We start from the raw sequence: 24,235 nt of genomic DNA, 5'->3' as shown, positions 1-24,235 counted from the left end.
GTCGAGCCAAACAACAGGAACACAAATAAAAAAGTTGATTACAGCTTTTTTTCGATTATCAAATTTATCGGCGCGACAACCGACGCAACTTCCATAACATGATGATCGTCCATTAGATTACCTTGATTCAGCCTATGTTATTGTTTATTGATCAAATGACGATTAAAAAGAAAGAATTCTGATTGGCGGTGAAGTTATGTAAAACTGATGGATGGTTCAAAAACTGGTAAAAAAGAGATCTCCAGAGAGATCGGACTTTTTTGGGATTCCGTGGACCCCATGTTCCTCCAAAATTTGTAGGGTGAGCGCTTCCCGTCCGCCTCCTTTCACGCCAGATCCAGTGACATTGCTCGATCTTTTCGCAGCTTCTTTTTTTTGCGTTATTTTTTTTTTTTTTTTACTATTTCTCTCATTGTCTTTTCCCTTGCTTGTTTCCCTTTTTTTTTAATACAGTTATTTTCAGTGTTCATCGGTTATACTCCTGTTCGCTGTCCGCGTAGCCTAAACTCCTTATATACGGCTTTTTTCTTTTTTTTTCTTTGTTCAGTTCCTCATTTCTGAGTTATGCATCATCAGTTTGACTAATCTTCTTTCATATTTGAAACGATCGCATCTCACATTGTTATGTCAAAAGGTAAGCTTTGCAATTCACCGTTCCCCTACCTTACTTCCCCTCTAAACAGCGGCTACCTTTAATTTGAACTCCCCGAAACCGTTGTCCTGAACTTATTCCACTTTGTTGCTGTGCCTGTTGCTTTGGGAAACCCAACTGCCATTTGGAACCGTGTCAACTGAATCTGCCATTCTTTATCTAGTTGATGCACAGTATATTTGCCAGCAAGCGGCCAACGCCATCATCGCCGAAATCGGTACTTACTGTGTATCCTCTGATGCTCTGCAAGCTGTCAATCAATTCAACGACGAATTTCTTGCATTTTTGCTATCCTCAGCAAGCTCCTTCGACCTGTCGCGTATCAAGACCGCTGTGCTCCAATTAATTCCGGCCACTCTCGGAAAGAATGCCATTATCGAAGCAGAATTGGAAATCAAAACTTTTACGGAAACGGAAACCGTCGACTATGAAGCGTACGAACGACTCCGATTTCTAGGCACCCAAGGCCACCCATTCCCCATGAAAGAAGCCTTGACCTTGTTGCGACAGAAATGTATTGAACGTTGTGCATTGGCAGATAAACGATCCAAACCATTTTCCAAATCGACAGCAAGGTTTGAAATATCGCCCATCGTCGTTGTCTATATTACCGCGGTGATTGAACACATTACCGAATATATGCTGAAAGCCATGGCAGTGATGGCCGAGCATGAGAACACGGAGTATATTCGTCTTAAGGAGGTGTTTCTCACATTGAAGGATGATCCGCAATTAGCTAGTACGTTTCATCGTTCCGAATTACGTGCCAGACTCGAAGTAAGTAGGACATAATACCGCCAGTGAAACCTACGTAGCATATTACTTAAACGATCGCTCTTTCCTTTTTTAATTGCATTGCCATCCTCAGAAACGAGCACAAACCTATGGTTACCAGCCGCAAATGCTACCTTCTCCTGCGCCCAGTCCGGTTCCCTCCTTTCACACTCAGAATCCATTACGTATTTCCAGTAAGCTATTTTCTTGAGAAAACTTTTTTTTTTTCAGAAACTCGTTTCTGTAAAGCTTATCAAATTGCTATATAGCTAGCACCATGAGATCCGATGTTTCGATGGAACATGCATACGATCAGTACAGCGAGGATGGATCTGACCCGACGATTCGATCTTCCAGCGCCTTGAGCCACCGTGACCGATCCACTTTCTCCATGCATTCGCTCAAATCCAATACGAGTTCGCAATATCGACCCATGTCCACTCTCAGCAGCAGCAGTAGCAGCAGCAATACTGTAGGCACTTCCAGTAGCAGTAAAAAGGGGTTTCGCTTTTTCAAAAAAGGAAAACACCAATCGTGCAATCTCGATATCAGCACGCATCGCACATCCACGCCGGTATCCTCGACGGCGTCAATTTATGACCCGGATGCACCAGCCATTGATTTTGATGATCTTATCCGTTCAGGAGACACCATGCGGGTATCATTAACACCGAATCGATTACGGTCGCTCGAAACCACGGATTCGCTCCGTCTTGATGACCTGAATGATCGCCCGGTCACGCGCCAATCAACAACACTGGCTACACCAGCGCAGACGCCGACTTCGCCACCGCCTGAGTGGCGTCGTGAATCTCAGCTGGATAGCGCGATGCGTAAATTAAACGGTCGTCCTTCCGACAAACCTACCATCTCAGGCCATCACACCTCACCCAAACGATTCAACGATCCTGTGCTGACCCCTTTCGAAAACCCGCGCGCTGCACCGAAACCTCCAGTATCATCAGCTACATCTATTTCCAGCGTCACTTCCACCTCGTTGTCCTCGTCTACTTCCAAGGAAAAAGTACCAGGGCACGACACATTAGATGTTCATTCACCCTACACTGACCGATTGCTTCGGCGTAGCACCGGCAGCCGAAGTATCCGAGTTCAATTACCCGACTTGACCGCTGCGACCACGTCGATCGCAACGTCACTAAATCACTTGGATTTGCATCATCAAGATTTACCTAATTCTGGCACCACCTCGTCTTTTGCACGATCCAGCTCTGTGCTGAGTGACGACGAAGATCGAAAAGTGCGTTTCTCCGCCGATTCCTTGAAGAAATACGAACGTCCATCGTCCATGGTGGCCAAACGTGCCTCGATGATCGGTGGAGCCCGACCTCCGTCTTTCCACGAAAGCTATGCTCTGAACATGGAAAACAAAGATATATCACATCATCGCAAATCTGCAGCTGGTCCTGCGAGTTTGGGCGATATCGGCCCGCAACTATCTCTGAGCCGGTTGAGTGATAGTCATTTGATTTCTGTCCCGCGTCGTCGACAGACGAGTGCGAATGGCAAAGAATTAGACAAGAAACCCCGATCCAACGTTGACGCCGGGACTGTGCTCGATAAAATCCTGAAATTTGAACGCGGGACTTTGGATATGCAGACCTTGTCGCCCCACGATCAGGTCGCGCTGAAAGCCCAACACGAACGCATTATGCTTCTTCTGGGAGAGACCGATCGTCAAACATTTTTATCGAAACTCGCACGAAATTCTACGGTGGATGCCGCAGTGCAAACCGATCCTTCCCATTCCCATCCATTGCCTACGCTGGTCGTACCTTCTCTTCCTCATCGACGAGAATCTGATGTGAGCACTGTCGCAAGTCAAGCCATCACCGAACATGGCATTGTAGATGGTGACGAAGAATGGTTTTTACAGGACGAAGATTGGGAAGATCATGCGGATCAAGAAATAGCTGTAGTTAACTGGCTCATCGGCCACTCTTAAACAACACCTCCCCTCCCCCTTTTCCCCCCTAATATTGTGTGATAATATGATTGTACAGCTATCTTAGTCTTTTTTCCTTTTATTTAGCTTTTTGTTTTTCCTCTTTTTCCTTGCTCCTCTGTGTTGCTATTTGCGCTTATAACGCATGCTTTAATTTATTCATAACAATCTGTGCATCGTCTTCGTGCATCTTCTCCTTGATTGTCCGGTGAATCGCGTCCCAGAACTCCGCACTGTCGATCGTCTTCTCGCCTTCGAGAGACAGACCAAAACGGCCCACGGTCTTTACTTCTTCCTCCACTTTTGCAGTCGATTTTGGTGCCGCTGTGGCCATCAGATGAATCACGGCACCACTGGCAATCCCGTAATCAGACAATGCTTTTTGGTCGGATAGCACCTTGCCTTTCAATAAGAGTCGCTGTCGATTGACGGGGAAAGCGCTCTGTTGCTGATAGATTCTCTTTTTCAACACCAACACGGTATCGTCGGCCGAAATATTACCAATAGTAAATTGCGAAGCCGGTTTCAGCACTTTCACGGCCAACTCCAGTTTATCGTTGGATACGTCGGTCTTTGACGAAGTCGTCTCGTCTTTCATTTCGACATCTATTGTTTTTCGAGACATCCGAGGAAATTATTTAACCTGATGCTATGAATGCTTTCGAAAAAAGAAAAGATAACTTACCATCCGACTGTCTTTGAGCAATGGGACGTCGCTAAGTAGTGGATAGCTTTGAGTGTCATTTTCGATGGTGAACCCGAGTGTTGAGAGAACTTACTGTGATTTTGGGAGTGGTATGCAACGAACGTGGCATATAATCTTTGCCATAGCGCACTCCACGTGAAGACAAACTATCTACAAACTGCTTGATGAATTGGTTTTCTTCAGGGACAGAGATCATGATGACTGTATTGAGTGGTAAAAAGAAAAGCGTGGCAACAGGTGTGGAAGGAAAGAAACAGCGAGGGACAATCTACGTTGCATTACGTCGTCACGTGATGAACGTGCGTTGTGGCCCAATCAAAATGATCCAATGTGGAAATTTCAAAAAATACCACTTGCAGGCGTCCACGCTTTGTTCCTCATCTTTCTGCACTTCTTTCCATAACGATGCATTCGCTTCTATTGCCAGCCTTATATCTTGGCGGCTGCATCGCTGCCATGAGTGTTTTTTCCTATTTTTACAGAAGGCTTACGAGTAAGGAAGAAAATAAAAAGAAAAAAAAAGGATGTGAATGAAATTATATGACAGCTAGCTAACTATTGAATCCCTTTTTTCAGGCTTCAAAGCTGTTGAACCCTGGTTCCCTGAAAATGTCCAGAAAGAGCAATACATTGCCCTACTCAACTGCGAAACACCTGTTCCGGAACATCATTTGCGAGCCGCATTACTTCGTCGGGCCATGGAAGCAGTGCGTCGTCTTGTCCAGGTGCAACAAGAAAAACCTGCTCTTCAGCAACTGATGCGTACGGGTAGCGTGGGTGATGACTTGTGGCGCGATTTCAGTGTGGCAGAACAGGAAATTATGCATGAACTGCAAGAAACAGCCAACGAAGCCAACACGTATAAGGAAGGTTGGGGTCAAAGTATCTTCTCATCGGCGGCGCAAATGTTGGAACATGAGAAACAGAAGCAGATGCAGGTCGAAATGAAGACTCTGCGAGAAAACGAAATGAAGCGTCAACAAGTTCAGGAACAGCGTGAAGAAAGAGAAGCTTTAGCAACTGAAGAACGCGAGAAGGAGCGAAGAGCCAAAGAAGCCAAAAAAGCCGAAGAAGCCCTGCTGAGGATGGAAGAGGAGGAAAAAAAGAAGGCGGCAGCAAGCAAGGGCAAGGGAAAGAAATAAGAATATAATAAAAACGCATGCAGAAATTTTACACTACTTTTTTTTGGCCATTGAAGACCGATCAAACAAAGCTCCCTAAAATTCTGGGTCTTTGCGCGTTTTCTACGTTATTCTATTTTTCCTTGAACATGCTTGGGGCGAAAAAAAAATTACCGGTTTACCATGTATAACTTTGTTAATGCTTTTTTTTTGCCATCCATAATTTTGGGTTTTCATAAGTTCATAGAATCGTCTTGGAACTTCTATACATTTCTTTTCGTTCTTTGGGATCGTTGATCTACAATCTCCAGGAACTGAGCCCCGCAACCACAAGAAGTAGCCTATTCATTTTTGCTTTTAACCCTCCCCCTTTTTTTTCTTCGTTTGTGATTATCAACTTTAGCGGATTTCAGTATTCAAGTCCGCGACCCATTATATCATGATTCTCGTTGCGCAGCAAAAAACCTCATCTTGCGTGCATCTATCAAGGCACCCATATCAGAAAACACTTAATGGTTGGTACGCATTGCCGACTAGGTATACAGGGCCTGTTCAATATTGAAAGAACCCATACCGATTTGCTTGTAGTGTTTACCGAGCATTGTTTCCGATCTTTGGTTGTTCGCAAAAAGAAGAGACTATGTTTTAGGAGAAATTTATGCGACGAACTAGCGATTCTCCTTGAAGGGCTTCCCCAAGAAGGAGGATGAAAACTGCAGGGGTTCTCGATCCTTTTTTCACTTGGAAGGATGAATGAATGACAGCACCGACAAAGGGAGACATTGCCGCTTAGGGAGAAAGAAAAACACACTCACTCCATCACCGAGTTTTATCGGCAGACACGGACAGCAACCTCATAAACCTTTAAAAATAAGCACGTAGCCATGCATTTCCCATTCCATTTTTTCCCCTTCTCATTTCATACCAGCTAGAGGATATCTAATTAAAAATGGGTGGCAACATGACCGGCAACGATACAGCCGTGGTGGAAATGGTGGTGGCCGGAGAAATTCCCGGACCTGATCTCATGGAAGCTGCCTCGGAATTCGTTTCACTCGCTTGTATTACCGTATTAGCCTGCGCTCTGGGTGCAAAAACCTTTGGTGAACGTTTTCGAACTCTCAATTACGGCCGCGCCCTTGTCATTTTATTGTATACTTTATCATGGGCCTTTTCCACCACCTCTGTCATTGTCGTCTCCACTAATAATAGTAAGTCGAGCTTTTGCTGCGTAACATGCATGACGCTTGATAGCTTTGAACTAACCTATCCTACCCTAAGATAATATCGTCTCTTGCACTCTCGGTATGATGGCATGTGATATCTTTTACGCTGGAAGCAAGATCGTAATTTATGCCTGGTACGTCAGCCAGATCAAGTCCATAACCATATGTTCTTTTTGAAAAAAAAAAATCATGTTGAAATTTCACTCTAATCGTTCGATGATGGTTAGGCTTATTGAACGCGTCCACTTGGTAACCGCTGTTAAAACAACCCGTATGAAAACATGCCAATACCGTTTTCATATTCTCCTGCTTTGCCCATACATGATTATCTTTGGGCTCATGGTAAGTGGAAATTATATGCATGCAGTCATATTTGGATATTGATATGAAAATTGGTGCCAATGCAGATTTCATTCAGTAACATTTACCTGGAGTCCTCCGGTCAATGCACCATCGGTTTACAGCCCATTGCCAGTATTCCGCTCCTTGTCTATGACTTTGTAAGTAATAGGCTGATTACCGCCCTTGACGAGACCCACTGATCGTTACTGTCAGTGTTTCAACTTGTACTTGACGTGGCTTTTCATGAAGCCGCTGATGGCTGTCGGAAGAAACTCGCGCACCAATTGGAAACAATCGAATTTGTTTAGATTGGCACGTCGAACTCTTGTAGCGTCACTTGTATCTCTCTTGGTGTCCTTTCTCAATGTGTTGCTCGTCGTCATTTCTCAGGGTCATGAACGTGGTCTTGTTTGTTTAACAATGTGCACAGTCGACGTAACCATCAACGTCATTACAGTGCACTGGGTCAGTCTACTTCTTGATTTGCCAGTTATATCTACAATTACTTACTTCTCGTTCTTTATCAGGTTACGAATAATGCCCATTCTTCGAATGGTGATCGAACGAAAGGAGCACACACTGTCGATCATATCACTGCAGAAATGACCTTTGACGGCGGTATGGCTGCTGCTGCTGAGAAAACGAATGCGTTTAAGATGCCTGTCGTGCGCCCCAAAGTTCATAATTATGATGATGACAGTAACAAATCCATGGAGATCAATATTGCTAATGAGAAACCTACTTAGCTCATTTGAAAGTTACCTTCAACTTAGCTTCTATATACTCTTTCACATTATCGCTTTAAATTATATCCAGACATACTTTTACATATACTCTCTCACATACAGCAGTAACTATTGTAATTTCCGTAGCTTTGCTTGAATCCGCATTGGATAAGCAAAGTGATAATAAAATCAAAACATGGCTATGGCTAAAATCTCACAAAGTGTGACACGATCGATTAGTTTTTGAAGACCCTGAATTCTTTCAGCTATGAACGATCCTTAATTGCGAAGAAATAAGCAGGGATCTTGGAGGAATAAGTTGAGCAGGCATACTCCTGATAATTTCATTGTCTCTGCAGATTGCGTTTTGGGAAGAACTAACCCTGAATCTCGACGACTGAAAGGGACAATTAAACCCATTTTCCCTGCAATTTTCATAGTAAAAGCTATTGTATAAAGACGATTCATGCTGTGGCTCATTTTCTCGAATACATGAGCACTTTATCCATGTGCAATAGTATGTTCCAATCTTGTAGACAAAGTGCACAGACACTTACTCGTCGTTCCATCAACCAATTAGACGCCATAAACGGTCAGATCGAAATACAATAGCCTTTTCGATGTTTAGTGCGGAAATATTGTACTGTATATCTGGACTTGCAGAAAATATGTTTTACTCAGAAAGGTTTTCTCTGCAACGGCGAAAGGGAACTTTCGCAGATCAAAAAATTTCAGGACCCAATGGCAACGTCACAGGGTCAACGTCATTGCTTTGTCGGAGTAGGAAAGCCAAGTGGGATTTTATGACGCACTTTAGTGCTGCGTGCGCGTTCTCTTTTCGTTACGTTCGCGATCGACTGAAATTCAAGCAACCAAAAAGAGCCCATCATGGTCAACGAACAGAAGGACATGTCCAAGAATGTGGATGCCAAGAAGACGGACGAAAAAGAGTCCGTTAACTCGGCCACCAAAGAGAAAAACGATAAAAAGGAACAACAAGAAGAATTGGTAATAGAGCCCTTTTCTTTTTTTTTTAATTTTCATCGACGGCAATGTCCTGGGAACCGGCAATGTCCTGGGAACCCTTCGATTAATGATATTTATTGCTTTTAGTCTGAAGAAGATCAGCAGTTGAAGAGTGAGCTCGAGTTATTGGTGGAACGATTACAAGTAAGTGAAATAGAGATGCGCTTCAGGATCATGGGCTTCTTACTTTGTCACCCAATTAGGAGGATAAGCGAGAACTTCATCGTCCCGCCTTGGAACAACTCCGTACTTTAATTCGTACATCCACCAGCTCCATGACCTCTGTGCCAAAACCGCTCAAATTCTTGAGCCCTCACTACAATTTGTTGAAAGAAGTGCATGCCAAATGGTCGGATTCACCTGACAAGGTAAACTTGGACAATGAACAAGTCACACAGGGATGGGAGACAAACGAAAATGCAAATGGTGCTCACCAATAGCCAAAGCGATTGTTTGCAGATATTCTTTCCGTCTTGTCAATGACCTATGCCGAGGAAGGTCAGCGAGAATGTTTACGATATCGATTTATTGGTTCAACCGAGGAAGATATTGGATCCTGGGGTCACGAATACGTTCGACATCTTTCGGGCGAAATTATGCAAGAGTATGAAGCTCGCACCGAAAAGGACGAAACAACCGATGACTTGATCGCCTTGGCTCTCGAGATTGTTCCTTTCTTTCTTCGACACAACGCAGAAGCTGACGCTGTCGACTTGTTGCTCGAGCTCGAGTCGATTACTGAATTACCACGCTTCGTCGACAAGGATACATACGAACGTGTTTGCTTGTACATGGTTGGGTAAGTGTGAACTTTTCATATCCCAACAAAAGGAGCATATCGATCGCTGAAACTCTGCTCTTCTTTTGTATTTTTCTTATCTCAGCTGTGTGAATCTGCTTGCACCTCCTGACGATATTCAATTCCTTCGAACTGCTCGCGCCATCTATCGTCAACAAGAAAAATATCCTCAAGCTCTGATCTTATCCATCCGTATGGGTGATCACGAGCTGATCAATGAAGATTTCAATTCTTGCAATGATCCGTAAGGCATTCGATAGTCATGGGGTGTACGAATAGCTTGCTCATTTATATTTTTCTCTCACCATGGGTGACATGCAGCACTTTGAAGAAACAGATGGCTTTATTGCTTGCTCGCCAGCAGATCCACATCGAGACAGAAGACACAGAGATTGAAGAATGTCTGAGAAACACCCATCTTTCACGTTACTTTATCTCGTTAGCCAAGGAATTGGATGTTATGGAACCAAAGACCCCTGATGATATCTACAAGAGCTATTTGGAAAATCATCGTAAGTGGATATGGATATTATTCAGTTTTTTCGACATGTAAATCATGCTGACCCTCTTTTTATAAAGGAACTGCATTCACTGCCAATGTTGATTCTGCACGCAACAACTTGGCATCAACATTTGTGAATGCCTTTATCAATGCCGCTTTTGGCAGAGATAAACTGATGATCCCTGATGAAGAAGCCTCTTCGTCCTGGATTTATAAGACAAAGGAGCATGGTACGTCGCAGTATTATATGGGAAGCATTCCATTCATCTAATCGAGGTGCTTTTTTTTTAATTATGAAGGCATGATCAGTGCTACAGCCTCTTTGGGTCTTATTTCTCTGTGGGATATTGAAGTTGGTTTGTCCTTGATCGATAAATACATGTACTCCAACGACGACAATATCAAGGTACATGAACATCTGTCAACAATGCTTGTGTGGTATTATGACTCACCCCGTTCCTTTTTCTATAGGCTGGTGCTCTTTTGGCTATCGGTATCCTCAATTCCGGTGTTCGTGAGGAATCTGATCCTCCTTTGGCACTCTTGTCCGACTCCATCGAGACTGGTAGTGTGTGCGTCAAGCAGGCGGCCATTTACGGGTAGGTCCAACTTTATTCATTTATATTGGTTTATTTCGAGATGATTGTAACCATTCGTCGCGCATACTCTAGTCTTGGTTTGGCTTACGCCGGTTCTGGTCGTGAAGAACTTTTGGAGTTACTTTTACCGCTTGTCAGTGATACTTCCTTGTCGATGGAATTGTCATCCATGGCGGCTTTGTCGCTAGGCATGGTCTTTGTTGGCTCTTGCAACGGTGATATCACAAGCACAATTCTTCAGACCATGATGGAACGTGAAGATGTGCACCTTAAAGATACATGGTCTCGATTTATGGCACTTGGTCTGGGTCTTCTTTTCCTTGGTAAGTTGGAATGTTGAGAAAGAATATGACATGGACACATCCACTCAACATTTTGCACTCGGTTTAACAGGAAAGCAAGATGCATCCGATGCTACTTTGGAAACCCTCAAAGCCATTGAGCACCCTATTGGCAAACAAGCTGAAGTTTTGGTTGAAATCCTTTCATTTGCTGGTATGTCGCAGCTGATATTCGTCAACATTGTCGCAGTGTGTTGAATCCATTTTTTTTTGATTTTTGCGTTAGGTACCGGCAATGTACTCAAAGTGCAAAAGATGCTCCACATTTGCAATGATCACGTGGATAAAGAAAAGGAAGACGATTTGCATCAAGGCTTTGCCACCATTGGTGTCGCGTTGATTGCCATGGGCGAAGACATTGGCTCGGAAATGTGTCTGCGAACATTCAACCATTTGGTAAGTGAGGAAGAAGGGGAAAACGTGCGTAGGTTTGGATTGTCTCAGAAAACTTATTTTGCTGGTTTTGTGTAATATTTTTAGATGCATTATGGCGAACCTGTGATTCGTCGTGCTGTGCCACTTGCTTTGGGCTTATTATGTGCCTCCAATCCTCTTGTGAATGTCCTTGACACACTGAGCAAATACTCTCACGATAACGACGGTGACGTTGCCATCAGTGCCATTTTTGCCATGGGTCTCGTGGGTGCTGGTACAAATAATGCTCGTCTGGCACAAATGTTTAGACAATTGGCCAGTTTCTATCACAAGGATGCTTCTACACTTTTCATGGTGCGCATCTCTCAAGGTCTGTTACATATGGCCAAGGGAACCATGACCTTAAATCCTTTCCACACCGACCGACAAATCATGTCTCCCGCAGCCGTGGCGGGCTTGATGACAAGCATCATCACCTTTACAGATTATAAATCATGTAAGTATACATTTGCCACATATACAGACGCATATATTCGTTGCTCACATCACTTTCCCTTACTTTTTTCCCTTCCAGTCATCTTTGGCAAATGGCATTATATGCTGTACTCTTTGGTGACAGCCATGTATCCTCGCTTCTTGATTACATTTGATGAAAATCTCCAGAATTTGCCCGTCACTGTGCGCGTTGGTCAGGTAATGTTATGGAAACGATCGCCTGTCAAGGTGAAACGTCTGTCTAAAACTATTGTATCCTTGTAGGCTGTGGATGTTGTTGGTCAGGCCGGTCGACCCAAGACAATCACTGGATTCCAGACTCACTCTACACCCGTATTGCTTGCTCATTCTGAACGAGCCGAATTAGCGACAGAAGAATGTAAGACCATCTGATAATCTAAATGGCACGATATTTTACTGACACTGTTATTCCTTTTCTAGATATTTCCTTGGCCCCAGTTTTGGAGGGTATTGTGCTGCTACGAAAAAATCCTGATTATATGGACGAAGATAAAGAATAAATAAACAAGTCATCTCCTTTTTCATGTAATACAATGCAATTAGCATTGTATTTTATAAAAAAAAGCATATGTGTCCCTCAAGCTGGCGATGTATCATCTTATCTTTTGCTATACGCGTCCATCTTTTTGTTTGTTTCCTTTATGAATGTCACCTTATGGTCCAAGAACTCTTTCACCTCACTACGATCACGGAATAGGCGGAGAGAAAGAGATAAAAACAGATTGTTTATCAAAACCGAATCATTCGATTCCACAAAATTTGGAGCAAAAAATGAGAGAGAAAGAAAAAAGAATGCATGCTTCTAACGGGTCTTGTTCAATGTGTGGGTGGTCGTCATCAGTCGTTCGTTGATAGGGTCGACCTTCTTATCCATCTTGTGTAGATGTTTATTCTGACTGTCAAGTTCGTCATTCATGGTGAGCGCCATATTCTTGAGTCTGGAAGTAGCATCCCCCAAAAGATCAAGATTACTGTCAATTTCATCTTCCACTTGATCATCTTCACTGTCGCCTTCGAACTGGTAACGTTGACGATCCGCCTCGGATCGGCCTCGACGGTAACCGGCGTTAGCCGAGGTGCGCTGATTGGCTCGTTGAGCGCGATCAATACGAGCATTGGATTCATGTTCAAATTGACGGATATTGTCTCGTTCAGCCATATGCTCGGCATGATCACTCTTCAGTGCTTCCAACTCCTTGCGGTTTCTGGATTTCTTTGTGAATGGGTTCTTTACTACGGGGATGAAAATTGAGCGATTGAGTTGCTTCAGCTCGCTCGCTTGCGAAGCGGCACGATCGGAATACGCCTTGGATAAATCCAAATTACGATCGACGTTCGCAATTTGACCTATTAACAACACTCGAATATTAGCCACTGTACTCTCTTTCTTTTTTCTCGCGCGTGCTGACGCTAAACGACTTAATACATAAAAGGGCGCTACATACTGGACTGTTGACCGAGCATGTTCATCGTATTGGCGGCAGTGCCTTCGGTCTCGTTGATTTTCGCTAAAGCGTTGCGTGTGCTTTGCAAAGTATCTTGTTTGACGTTACGAATCTGTTGCTTCAAGCCGGCAACTTCCTCATCTTCTTCGTTTTCGGCAAAACGGCTCGAACCATAAGCATCCTCTTGGCCTTGCTGATCATAACGGCGGCCACTGGAAGCTCCACTGAATAAATCCTGACGATCGTCTTCGTACCGATTGCTACTGTTTCCATATCGACCACCGCCATTACCACGACCTCCATAGGAGTTATCTCCCGATCCATAGCGACTGTCATCTTGGGCAGGGCTGCTGTAACGCCCCGGACTGGCGTAGTCGGATGAGTTGGTGGGCTGAGCCGATGGATTGCCAGTGTCAAAAGGGTTTGTAGATGCAGAGACGTTTGTAGAAGACGCTGCTGGCGATTTATCCTTTTTTTTCCAGAACATGGTGGATGGAAGCTTTCTGCACGAGACGCAGATGTGGGGATGAGAAGTGAAGTGAAGAGGGAAAAGTGAAGGGGTCTCGGTTTGGAAAGCGAAAAGTCGTGGCATTGGAGACCATCAAAAATTGAGCCAATGAAGTGACACAAAAAAAAATGGTCAGCTCATTTTGCGGAACCATAGCCAATAAAAGCATCTCGACAAAAATAAAACTTTCTCGATTTGTTACCAATTCACGCTCATTGTCATTGATTCAGGGCGCATGTCAGCACCTTTGATATATGACCAATAATAAGCATCCGCAACCGCGCATCTCCTTGAATCTAAAATATTTCCATGACTCGGAAACGTACTATGCATTTTCCTTTGACAAATGCATGTCGACCGAATTCACTTTATAAAAACTCGGCTTGACAACTCTAAATATTCATCGCCGCAGCCTTTTAAATTAAGCCAAAGTCTTACTGTTCTGTTGCTATGTCTCTACCAGATAGCTTACATTGATTGAGACTGGAGCTACGGAATTCGGTTTCCATCATTTTTTGTTGCTGAGACAAACCACCACCAATCGCCATTGGCAGCGCTTTGCTCGATCAAACACCATGCATAGTATTCCACTGACGGCTGATAAATCAAAAAAGGCAATTAACAGGAAAACCATCGCAGCCAGAAATAGCTTGGGTCATCCACGTGTAGCATAGTGGAATTCCGTAACTGCTCAAAAGTTCTCCAGACGCCAAAAAATGCTGCTGCAAATATCACCGAGAAGATGTTGCTCGCTTTGAATGCGTGTGATGGGCTCGCTCATCAAAGTAGCGTTTCCCTTTCACGCTGGTTAGCTATTTTCTGATTGGACGATTTTCCGAAAATTCGGTAAACTTTTTTTGGGCGCGGCACTGCACGTTTCACAGCAACTGCCACGATGACTAGTCCATCGATTGCGACATACACATTACATAATGGGAACCCCATGCCTGTTCTCGGTTGTAAGTGCTGAGAAATGGAGGATTAAGGATTAACAATGTAACATGAAATGACTTAGTGGGGACCTACCGCATGAAAACAGAAGAAGAATTGAGAATGGTGGTGCGACAAGCCATTAGCAGCGGTTACCGACTTATCGGTAAAAGCAAGCTAACGCATATAATGATTCCTGACCAACTTACATACTCCTCACAGATTCGGCTACTGTCTATAAAAATGAAGAAGCGCTAGGTCGCATATTGCAAGAAATTTTTGAAGACGAGACCATGGGTGTGAAGCGCGAGGATCTATTTATTACTTCTAAATTATGTGAGGATACTCTCATTCACATATTTGAAAGAAGACAGACCCTAACATGGTCTTATTAGCACCACAGCATCAGGGATATGAGGCTTGTTATCAAGGTAAGCCCACGCAATTCACTGGCAAGAACACGCGCACGTGATACAAGTTTGTTAATGCTTGACAAAGCTGTGAACGATTCTTTGAAACGGTTCAACCTCGATTATTTCGATCTATATCTGATTCATTGGCCAGGGTATATATGATGATTTTCATTCATCTTTGTTGCTGCTTTTGACTCAGAATTGAAAACAGGACGTCAAAGACAAAGTTGCAGGATCCTGTTAATCAAGAAAATCGCATGGGAAGCTACGGAGCGCTGGAGCAGTTATATAAGGAGTCCAAACTACGTCAAATCGGCGTATCCAACTATACTGCAAAGCACCTACAGCATCTTCTGAGTCACTGTTCTATCAGACCACATGTCCATCAGTTTGAGCTTCATCCCTGTCTTTATCAACCAGAAGTACTCAGTCTGTGTAGAGAAAATAGCATTCAGATTCAGGCTTACTCTAGTTTAGGCGAAGGAAGACTAATCCAAGATATCGAGATCCCCGCCCTCACAGAAATTGCCAACAATCTAGGTGTTACGAAAGCTCAGGTCCTGTTGCGCTGGGCGATTCAACATGATTATGCTGTGATTCCCAAGTCAAAAACCCCAGAGCGCGTCAAGAGCAACGCCGATCTTTTCTCCTTTGAACTTTCTGATCAGGTAAAAAATCTCTTTCTCTTTCGGTCTAGCTGCGAACTATTGCTGACTCTCTATGATCTCAGCAACTAGCCTTCCTGGATAATGTGCACCAGACTATATCACATCGTTTCTGCTGGGATCCAACAGACATCTATTAAATTATTAAGTCATTGGTTTTGCCAGAAGAAACAATACACCGTACTCTATATCACCTTATTAGGAATCGAAAAAGATTTTTAAAGCACTGAATTGTAATAGTATGTACTCGTCCAACAATGATCCGATCACCCAATTGTCAATTCTCGTCAAGCGTGAAAGCATGGCATCAACCCCCAGTTTTTTATCAATGTTACCCATAGACTATTCCATGAAATGGTGAACAGTGTGCTCAATCAATCATCCGATAATATCGTACCTTTCTAGAACTGCATTGCGTTCGTTCGACTTCTGCTTCTGTTTCCTTACTCTTTTCTATGAGGGAGGGTATGTTTTAATTTGCTCCCGCTTCTTGAACAGCAACCCTATATGTGCATCAATTCTTCATTTTCTTTACTGAGGTTTGCGGCGATAGATCATAGCAGTCGTAAGATCTATTCGAGCCCAATCTAGTGAATGGGCATTCAGTAATTCTAATGAAAGGAAATCTTTTTTTTTTTTATCTTGATCGATGAAAGAAAATATTTTTTCTTTTCGTATTGATTTGAGTGCCTCAGGAAATAATTCCAGTTAACACCAACAAGGCTGATATTTGCGAACGAACTTCATCGGTTATGCCAAACACCCGTCAACATGCTTGTAGGCCTCATCTTTTTTGCCGTGCTCTCATTTAAGTCAGGACACCGATACAACAGCTCATTTTCATGCACAATTATAATAATAAGAAATCCCTATTCCTATTTTTGAAGTAACCACCTCCCAAATCTTTTGCATTATTTTAACCTTCCTCCGGTAAAATTTTTGGGTTCATGAGAACTATTGTTTCCCCAAAATCCAAGACGAGCAACAGCTCACCAACGGACATGTGCTCACTGACCCTTATAAAAAAAATTCTTTACCTTATTCTTTTTAATGCTCATAATCTCTTATTCAGTGAAATAAGGTATCCTTGAAGAGCAAATAAGTAGCAAAAAAAAAAAAAAAAAAAAAAAATATTTACAGAAAATACAAAAATGAATGCCTTCTGCCAGAATCGAACTGGCGACCTTCTGCTTACTAGGCAGACGCTCTGCCAACTGAGCCAAGAAGGCTTCTTGTTGAAATTTTGATCAAATATACTATTATAAATAGAAAAAACGACTGCTTTTGTGACGTCTTTATTTACCTTTATCCAATGAGATTGCTGTATTCTTGTCGTGGGACTGGCTTTCTTCGGCACCTTTTCTTTGATCTGCAGTTGACCGTAACAGTGTGCGCGATTTCAGCGAAATGACCTAAGAGCTTTGTAGGAATACAAAGTGCTACTATGTGCTCAGTCGGATCCTATTATGCTCTTATAATATTTTTTTTGCCGATTGCAAAGGATTGATTCTCTCACCTATTTGTCGACCTTTTTAATTCATCCTATATGTAGGCTCGCGTTGTCACTGTTATTCGAAATATACGGATCCTGACGCTGTCAAGAAAGTCGATTTGCTGGCGATGGGGCTTTTTCAATTGATGTTTCACGGGTTTTGTTTGCGAATCTTTCGGATTAGTCATAAGGTGACAATTGATTTTCCTCATCGAATTATTGTCATTGGAACTGCAGGTTGTACTAGAAACAAATCTGTCTAAAAAGAAAAAGAGCACACATTAAAGTCCTCGTTGTCATAATAAAAGTCATTGCGTTTGAAAAGGGTGGTTATAGGATTTAATACTAAGCATCAACGGAAATAGCTACCCGATCCATAGCTTTGATTGATATGACAGGTAGTAATGGCAATACTACAGAAAAAGGAGAGAATGGTGAATTTTTGCGATGGACTTGGAGATATATTCAATATTCTGTTTTGTCGCTCTGGTCTTATCAAGTTAACATTTGTGCACTTTTTATTCCTTTCAAAATGACGGTTTCAACACGATATTCCTTTTATCAATTTCCTAAAATTAAGTTGGATAGGCAAGCTCAATGCTCATCATATGTCGCGATTTTGTTTTTGACTTTGTAGTGGTGCTTTTCAGTGTGATGTTGTCATAGCCACCCTATTTGCACGCAGATACAAAAAAGTTTCATGTGCATGAAGTAAATGACAGCGACCTCTTTATCTCTGGCACTTTTTTCTTCAGCGCAAACAATTCAAACGGATAGTTAGCGTAGCTGGTCGCTCAATCGCCGAGAGAGCTCCTGCTTAAATCAACAGAGTAAAATGCGAATACGCTCCGCAGCATTACTTTGTTGGATGCCAACGAAGTCAGTTCTTGCTGGATAGAATGGACAAGCCATGTGGATGGATCGCCGTTGATCATTTACTGTCAAAAACGGTAATAACAAAGTTGGTCGAAACAGGAACTGTAAGGGTAATGTTATTCACAGCACATCTTGGAATCTCGGGATGGTCGCAAAAAAGCCTAATATGCCAAGCTGTTCTATCCGGTGAAACGCAATGAAAGAAACGAACCAATCTGAATTTCGTACAACAGAATTTTCTCACGAAGAGAAGCAGGTAGTGCAGATAATAGAAACGATGGTCGACTCGAGACTATCAAAGAACCGGATCATGGAACGTACGCGACGCATCCCATAAGCCTCCGCAACGAACGACCGTGATTTGACGTCAGCCGTGGGTTGTAAATTTTCTGCTTACGATTTCAGTCACAGACCAAGGATTTCGAAAGTGCACATTTTAGGCCGTCAGTTTGCACAACGCTTTTGAGTAGTTCCATTCTTTCAACAGGTAAGCTAATCTCTTTCTGCTCTTTCTGTGAGGACACCTCATTTTATATCCTTTCGGTTCTCTGTTATACACAAATGTTATGCATTGTATTAATTCCTTTAATCTTTTCTCTTCTAGTCCTTTTAAAAACATGGGAAAAGCAGCTACACCGGAATTGAAAAGGTGTGTTTTCTTTTGTTTTCCTGTGAATTCGCATTGAGGAAGAATCGTTTGTCTAATTATGGTTCAATCACTAGATATATGGATAAGCGACTTTCGCTTCAGCTCAACGGTAATCGACGAGTGACCGGTGTTCTTCGCGGCTACGATCCTTTCATGAACATCGTTTTGGACGAAGCGATCGAAGAAATTAGTGCAACAGAAAAACACAACATTGGCATGGTGGTATGTTGTCGACATCGATGATGGATTTAGGGGCGGTAAAGTATGCATACTCAATTAACGGGTCAATGTTCTGTAGGTTATTCGCGGTAACAGCATTGCCTTGATGGAAGCTTTGGAACGCATTTAAAAAAAAGGCACATTTGACGATTCAGATATCACTGTTTTGCTTTTGCCAAACATCTTTCAAGCCAAGTGTACAAAAAATGAAGCAATCTAGTAGGGAGGATATTCCCTTTATCAAATAAATTAAAAACATGCCATCTTTTTGGACCCATTCACAGAACGAACGCAAATCAAAAAACGTCATATTATGGAAAAAGCAAGAACAGCATGTGCACTAGACGACGATGACCCCGTTTTTATAAAATTTTTATTTTATCAGTTTCTTTACTGATGTATGTATTGTTTTATTATCAGAATTATAGAATAGAGTCTAGTCAAAAAGGGGAATGGGAAGACCGTAGGCCACCGTGTCATTGAATCGTAAACCGATATCCATGTCGGCGATCTTGGCGAGATCATCGTCATCCAAAGACCAGGAGAAAACGTCCAAGTTGGACTTCATGCGGTCCATATTCATACTCTTTGGAATAACGGCCACGTCTCGCTGAACGGCCCAACGCAAAAGAACTTGGCCCGTCGTTTTACCGTGCTTGCTGGCAATAGACTTGATAACATCGTGGTCCAGCAACGGCTTGGTATTCTTGGCCTGTTCCGACATTTCGAGGTAAGAGATGGGACCAAACGACGAGTAGGCCGTGATGTGGATGCCTTGCGACTTGACCCATTTGATCAAACGGTTCTGTTGCAGATAAGGATGGTGTTCAATCTGCAAGGTAGCAGGCTTGTACTTGGCATAGGTAAGCATATCCAAAATGGTCTGGACGTTACAGTTAGAGACACCAATGTTGCGAACCAGTTTATCGTCCACGGCTCGCTCCATTTCGCGCCAGGTTTCTTGCAGAGGCGATCGTTCAATCTTCATGTTTTGCGTACCAGGCTCGAACCAGTCCAACGCATGCTTTTGGATATCAGCATAGGCCAACGGGATAGGGAAATGAATGAGATATAAGTCGATGTAGGAAAGATTGAGGTCCTTCAAGGATTTCTGCAGTGCAGGGCGCACATTGTCCTTGTGATGGCAAGTGTTCCACAGCTTGGTGACGACGAACAAATCTTCGCGCTTGACAATACCTTCCTTGATGGCGCGCTCAATACCCTGGCCTACTTCGACTTCATTGGCGTACACGGCGGCGCTGTCAATGAGTCTGTAACCGACTTTGATGGCATTGTAGATAGTGTCAGCACACTGGTCCTTGTCGACTTTCCAGCAGCCGTAGCCGATAAGTGGCATCTTTTGGTTGGTGCGGTTCAAAACAACGTGATCTTGGTTCATATTGGAAATGATAAGCTAATGTGTGTAAATGAAATAAAGGATAAAGAAAAAAGAGAGGAAGACGAAGAAACTGCTAGAGAATTTAAAAACGCGTCGGCAACAGAAGGGTTTAAACTATATCAACTAGGTTATAAAGGGAATTTCAATGTCAAAAAAAACCGTTGACATAATTCGAATTTTCCAAGAGCTATGATTGGCTTACTGCCTAATTTCAAACCAAAATTTAAAAAGCAGCAAATAAAGAATCGCACTATCGAGCTCCATCAACAAGGCATGACGTTGGTTTAGATGTCTGGGAAAAAAAAATTACTGCGCAACTTGTGGTGAGCGTGTGACGGTTCATTTGTCGATTCTATCGAACATTGCATCAGGATTGTCGCGCGATGAAGCCCACCTGTCAGTGTATTTATTTCCTCGAGAGCACGGGAAACAAAGAAACAAGGATAATAAAGGACGCAAAAGCGACAAGAGAGAAATGAGTAGTAGTGTGTTGTTGTTATCGTAAGCATAAAAGGGTTCAAAGGGAGGAAAAAAAAGAGATATAAAAAAGAATAAATCTACAATTACAATGAGCTGACAGCTGTATCTGCTACTAGACTGATTTGCGTGATCATTGCTTCTTTTCTTGAATGATATTGACAAGCCTATTAACGAAAAAAGTCAGTGTTTTATCCAAATGAAAAGAAGAGTTGAGGGGCTATTCGCTTACCAATCCAAACCATCTGTCAAACCTTCTCCTTTGAGGGCACTTGTTTTCTTGATTGCATACTGTCTGTTCTTGAATGTGGATAAACCGAGCGCATCGGCGACTTCAACTTCGGACAATGCTCCTTCCATATCTTGCTTATTGGCAAACACCAGTAAAGCCGCGTCCTTCAACTCCTCTTCTTCCAGCATTGCATGTAATTCCTCCTTTGATGTCTGCATACGGTCTTTATCCACACTGTCAACAACATAGATAACAGCGTCGGTATTGGAATAATAGCATCGCCAATAAGGTCTAATTTTTTTTTTTTTTTGGTTCCCCCAATTAAGAGACGTGATCAGAAATTGTACAATGTATACAATACCTATGCCGTTCTTCTTACCTTATGCTTGTCTGTCCACCTAAATCCCACACTTGAAACTTGATATTTTTGTAGGTTACAGTTTCAACATTGAATCCAATAGCTATACCAAAAAAAAAGTAAGTTCAACCGATGGGTTCCTTCAACTGCCTTCAATGGCGAACAACACGTACTTGGGATAGTGGAGATAACTTCGCCAATCTATAAAAAACAAGCATCAATATCTATCATTGCTGCGATCAAAGCCAATCATAGTTGCTTTTACCTGAAGTCTATATAAAATGGTGGTTTTCCCGGCTCCATCGAGGCCCAGGATCAATATCCGTACTTCCTTCTCACCCCAAAGTCTGCCTAATATTCTACTGAAAAGAGCACCTAATCACAGACACCTTTAATAAGACTGTTGACAGCATCAGACAGGGTCAAGACATTTTACCCATTCCGATCGCATTCAGCTTCCAATCTTTACAGCAGGAAAAGACAAGAACTCCGGCTGCGTTGGACGTTGCATCGCCTGCAAGAAAATAAAATTCAACTACCGATCAGCGAAACGTCATCAATGGGTTGCACTAGTTTGCTGTGTGCGCCATTGCTGATTTTTTCCATTTGAACAAATCTTACTTTCTCTCTTTCTGACCACACAGTTGGATTATCCCTTTTATATATTATTTACACAGCGAATTTGATGAAAACATTGAGCGCAAGAGAATTTGTAAGCGCAGCCAGCTATTTTCGAGAGAATGGAGTTTAATTCAGACGACTTTGCCACTGCGTCAAGTGGACGTTACGGCAGTGCCGGTCCCACCGGGTTATATTTTTGTATTTCTTGTTGCAATTGAGAAAAGGACACGTATAACGGGTGTCGACGATATATCTATTCATGAAATCAGAAATGGGAAGCCTTTTCCTTTGAAAATTGGTTCAACCTCGAATCAGAGACAACGGTCGCAGAACCAGTGTCAGCTCCATGATGTGTCGTATCGGCTTTGCCATTTTCTGACGCGGTTTTGGTTGGTGTGCGATGCACAGCGATAGTATGTCTTGGCATGATGTAAAAAAATAATATAAATTACAGTTTTGTACTTTGGGAGAGAAAAATATAAAGAAAAGAGAACAATGCAAAGAGATAAAAAGAAATGCAAGAACAGCTATGATAAAACAGGGAAAAAATTGGTATCTGTGACGCTGAGTGGTTTCATTCAAGTGTGCTGGACTTTTTACAGCTTTTTCCCATGCTTCATAATGGCTGGCTTCAAAACGGACATGACCATGGTCATACTCTCCTACAATATTCAGTTAAGTACACTCAACGTCGACAAAAACAAGAATCCGGTAACAACTTTTTACCTCTAACCGAACGGATCGTGTACCACATCCCAAATTCGGGTTCAAAAATAAATCAAACAACTCAGCGGCATCCTCTCCAGCGCATTTCAGATCCTCGTCGGCTTCTACAGCTTCTTGCAAGCCACCAGCGGGTCCTCCAAAGACAATCAACATATGACTAAGGAAATTATATTAAAAACAAGATGTTATCATCATCATACAACCGGATCACCTACTTGAAATCCTTCACTTTATTGACGGCGCCCTTGTACATATCGTCACCGTCTTTATCGGTGACACCGACCGTAAAGTCGTATCCGTCCTAATCATAAAATTCGAACCGTTTGTCAACTTGATGGCAATGCAAGAGCTTCTTTCCGCATAAATTACGTACTTTGTAAGGTGATTCGGTAATGACACGAGAAAATGACATGGCCAATCGGATATTGTAACCCCAGTAAAACCCGGCTTTCTCTCGCGGCAGTTTTGGACTCACGAGTTTTCCTTGCAAGGGCTTTTGTCCTTTCCGTGTCTCTGAGGCAGCAATTGGATCTTTCAGTTCCACGGTTACGCGTACGTTGGGTTTGAGCGTATTATCGACTAATACACGACGATACATGCCGACATCCACCAAGGTACCACCTTGTTCTGCCGTCGATGCTTTCTCCAGAGTAACGCCTTCACGATAACGGGTCATTTCATGCAATTGGGGATGATGGGGTACATCCAAGGGCGGCAACAATCCTTATTTCCAAACCATCAATCTCTTGTTCATTTCAGGCCAAATTGATCCAACTCACCTGCAAACTTTAGATCCGAGCTCAACGGAACTAATTGCCTACGAAGATATCTAACAAAAACCCGATTGAGTACGTCTAATTCAGTTTTTCTTGTTTTTTTGGTAATGCCACCACGGAATCTAACTTACTGAGGAGTTTCCATGTGTTGAAACAGGCGAGCCAGAAATAGATCGGCCTTGATTTTGGCATTGGCAGGCTTAATTTTATCTTCGTACACGACGATTTCATCCACATTGAAAATAACCAAAATGCGGGCAATCTATCATTTTACAGTAAGTACAACCGTTCTTTACCGAAACGTATGCTGGCTTACTTGTCCTGCAAGGATCGTCTTCATTTCCAAGGTCGGTGCACCGTCAACAATGCTGGCTGGAATGGCTACGCTTACGGTGTAGGAGCGAGGTTCCCCTGCCACTGGCACTTTGAGTGCCGCTGACGGTTGAAAACCTGTCTTTTGAACCTTGCCAGGACGAGAGCTGTCATACTCGGGTCCGGAAAGGAACTTGTTATCGTACGTTTTCGGTGGTTTCTTGCGCTAATCATGTTTAACCTTAATTTTCGTTTGCTCACAATATGATGGCTTGCCATTGCAGCCTCGGTGTAGGTCAAGGTTACCTTCATTTGTTTGTCACTCATGTTGATATAAATACAGGTCGTTTGCACCAGAAGATCAACCGTTCAGAGCCGCTTTTTTCTGGTTTCGCGAGTTATTTCTCGTATCGATTTCGGAAAAACAGTCACTGACAGTCTTGGAAAATTGCCGTTACCTTTTTTTTTTT

At 42.8% G+C, this 24,235-nt stretch overlaps 11 protein-coding genes and 1 non-coding gene across 12 annotated transcripts; 6 read left to right on the top strand and 6 right to left on the bottom strand.

Moving 5' to 3' along the window:
- Window positions 1–624: 624 nt before the first annotated feature.
- On the top strand, window positions 625–3,389 carry BYT42DRAFT_614619 (uncharacterized protein; the record flags this gene model as incomplete). The annotated part of the gene is made up of 4 exons (XM_051571871.1): window positions 625–634; window positions 816–1,429; window positions 1,521–1,620; window positions 1,696–3,389. The coding sequence occupies 4 exons, from the start codon at window positions 625–627 to the stop codon at window positions 3,387–3,389; spliced, it is 2,418 nt and encodes an 805-aa protein (XP_051423307.1).
- Window positions 3,390–3,525: 136 nt separating this feature from the next.
- BYT42DRAFT_497556 (ubiquitin family-domain-containing protein) lies at window positions 3,526–4,291 on the bottom strand (the record flags this gene model as incomplete). Its single annotated transcript, XM_051564505.1, has 2 exons — window positions 3,526–3,975; window positions 4,148–4,291. The coding sequence occupies 2 exons, from the start codon at window positions 4,289–4,291 to the stop codon at window positions 3,526–3,528; spliced, it is 594 nt and encodes a 197-aa protein (XP_051423306.1).
- A 502-nt stretch (window positions 4,292–4,793) lies between these two features.
- On the top strand, window positions 4,794–5,237 carry BYT42DRAFT_496872 (Pre protein translocase subunit Sec66-domain-containing protein; the record flags this gene model as incomplete). The annotated part of the gene is made up of 1 exon (XM_051564459.1): window positions 4,794–5,237. One exon carries the CDS (start codon window positions 4,794–4,796, stop codon window positions 5,235–5,237), a length of 444 nt encoding a protein of 147 aa, XP_051423305.1.
- A 970-nt stretch (window positions 5,238–6,207) lies between these two features.
- Window positions 6,208–7,530, top strand: BYT42DRAFT_497206 (uncharacterized protein; the record flags this gene model as incomplete). Its single annotated transcript, XM_051564480.1, has 6 exons — window positions 6,208–6,427; window positions 6,498–6,576; window positions 6,670–6,784; window positions 6,850–6,942; window positions 6,998–7,249; window positions 7,312–7,530. The coding sequence occupies 6 exons, from the start codon at window positions 6,208–6,210 to the stop codon at window positions 7,528–7,530; spliced, it is 978 nt and encodes a 325-aa protein (XP_051423304.1).
- A 738-nt stretch (window positions 7,531–8,268) lies between these two features.
- Window positions 8,269–12,258, top strand: BYT42DRAFT_572379 (armadillo-type protein). The gene is made up of 16 exons (XM_051568603.1): window positions 8,269–8,517; window positions 8,623–8,679; window positions 8,739–8,903; window positions 8,982–9,334; window positions 9,420–9,578; window positions 9,656–9,846; window positions 9,914–10,066; window positions 10,136–10,242; window positions 10,308–10,435; window positions 10,508–10,758; window positions 10,829–10,930; window positions 11,003–11,172; window positions 11,257–11,647; window positions 11,726–11,844; window positions 11,911–12,025; window positions 12,088–12,258. Exons 1-16 carry the CDS (start codon window positions 8,398–8,400, stop codon window positions 12,165–12,167), a joined length of 2,661 nt encoding a protein of 886 aa, XP_051423303.1. The 5' UTR covers window positions 8,269–8,397; the 3' UTR covers window positions 12,168–12,258.
- A 31-nt stretch (window positions 12,259–12,289) lies between these two features.
- On the bottom strand, window positions 12,290–13,734 carry BYT42DRAFT_572375 (uncharacterized protein). Its single transcript, XM_051568602.1, has 2 exons — window positions 13,113–13,734; window positions 12,290–13,014 (listed from the first exon to the last, which is right to left on the bottom strand). The coding sequence occupies exons 1-2, from the start codon at window positions 13,702–13,704 to the stop codon at window positions 12,470–12,472; spliced, it is 1,137 nt and encodes a 378-aa protein (XP_051423302.1). The 5' UTR covers window positions 13,705–13,734; the 3' UTR covers window positions 12,290–12,469.
- Window positions 13,735–14,693: 959 nt separating this feature from the next.
- Window positions 14,694–16,025, top strand: BYT42DRAFT_572368 (NADP-dependent oxidoreductase domain-containing protein). The gene is made up of 4 exons (XM_051568601.1): window positions 14,694–14,981; window positions 15,049–15,115; window positions 15,175–15,631; window positions 15,694–16,025. The coding sequence occupies exons 1-4, from the start codon at window positions 14,933–14,935 to the stop codon at window positions 15,766–15,768; spliced, it is 648 nt and encodes a 215-aa protein (XP_051423301.1). The 5' UTR covers window positions 14,694–14,932; the 3' UTR covers window positions 15,769–16,025.
- Window positions 16,026–16,784: 759 nt separating this feature from the next.
- BYT42DRAFT_t83 lies at window positions 16,785–16,857 on the bottom strand. Its single transcript has one exon. It is a non-coding gene; the product is annotated as a tRNA-Thr (tRNA).
- Window positions 16,858–18,613: 1,756 nt separating this feature from the next.
- On the top strand, window positions 18,614–18,994 carry BYT42DRAFT_594001 (uncharacterized protein; the record flags this gene model as incomplete). Its single annotated transcript, XM_051570737.1, has 3 exons — window positions 18,614–18,645; window positions 18,720–18,867; window positions 18,944–18,994. The coding sequence occupies 3 exons, from the start codon at window positions 18,614–18,616 to the stop codon at window positions 18,992–18,994; spliced, it is 231 nt and encodes a 76-aa protein (XP_051423300.1).
- Window positions 18,995–19,300: 306 nt separating this feature from the next.
- On the bottom strand, window positions 19,301–20,263 carry BYT42DRAFT_546578 (xylose reductase; the record flags this gene model as incomplete). Its single annotated transcript, XM_051565893.1, has 1 exon — window positions 19,301–20,263. One exon carries the CDS (start codon window positions 20,261–20,263, stop codon window positions 19,301–19,303), a length of 963 nt encoding a protein of 320 aa, XP_051423299.1.
- A 116-nt stretch (window positions 20,264–20,379) lies between these two features.
- Window positions 20,380–21,825, bottom strand: BYT42DRAFT_572359 (ADP-ribosylation factor family-domain-containing protein). The gene is made up of 6 exons (XM_051568600.1): window positions 21,767–21,825; window positions 21,596–21,705; window positions 21,504–21,531; window positions 21,352–21,433; window positions 20,973–21,263; window positions 20,380–20,907 (listed from the first exon to the last, which is right to left on the bottom strand). Exons 1-6 carry the CDS (start codon window positions 21,768–21,770, stop codon window positions 20,874–20,876), a joined length of 549 nt encoding a protein of 182 aa, XP_051423298.1. The 5' UTR covers window positions 21,771–21,825; the 3' UTR covers window positions 20,380–20,873.
- A 637-nt stretch (window positions 21,826–22,462) lies between these two features.
- On the bottom strand, window positions 22,463–24,161 carry BYT42DRAFT_363519 (putative RNA methyltransferase). The gene is made up of 8 exons (XM_051563240.1): window positions 24,072–24,161; window positions 23,770–23,991; window positions 23,585–23,715; window positions 23,457–23,506; window positions 23,051–23,400; window positions 22,893–22,978; window positions 22,678–22,834; window positions 22,463–22,613 (listed from the first exon to the last, which is right to left on the bottom strand). The coding sequence occupies exons 1-8, from the start codon at window positions 24,090–24,092 to the stop codon at window positions 22,548–22,550; spliced, it is 1,083 nt and encodes a 360-aa protein (XP_051423297.1). The 5' UTR covers window positions 24,093–24,161; the 3' UTR covers window positions 22,463–22,547.
- Between the last annotated feature and the right edge of the window lie 74 nt (window positions 24,162–24,235).

The sequence above is a fragment of the Radiomyces spectabilis genome (genome assembly GCF_025331425.1).
Source record: "Radiomyces spectabilis strain NRRL 2753 chromosome Unknown BYT42scaffold_7, whole genome shotgun sequence".
NCBI lineage: Eukaryota > Fungi > Mucoromycota > Mucoromycetes > Mucorales > Radiomycetaceae > Radiomyces > Radiomyces spectabilis.
Note: the sequence above shows the minus strand (reverse complement) of the source record. Positions and strands in the feature narration are given on the sequence as shown.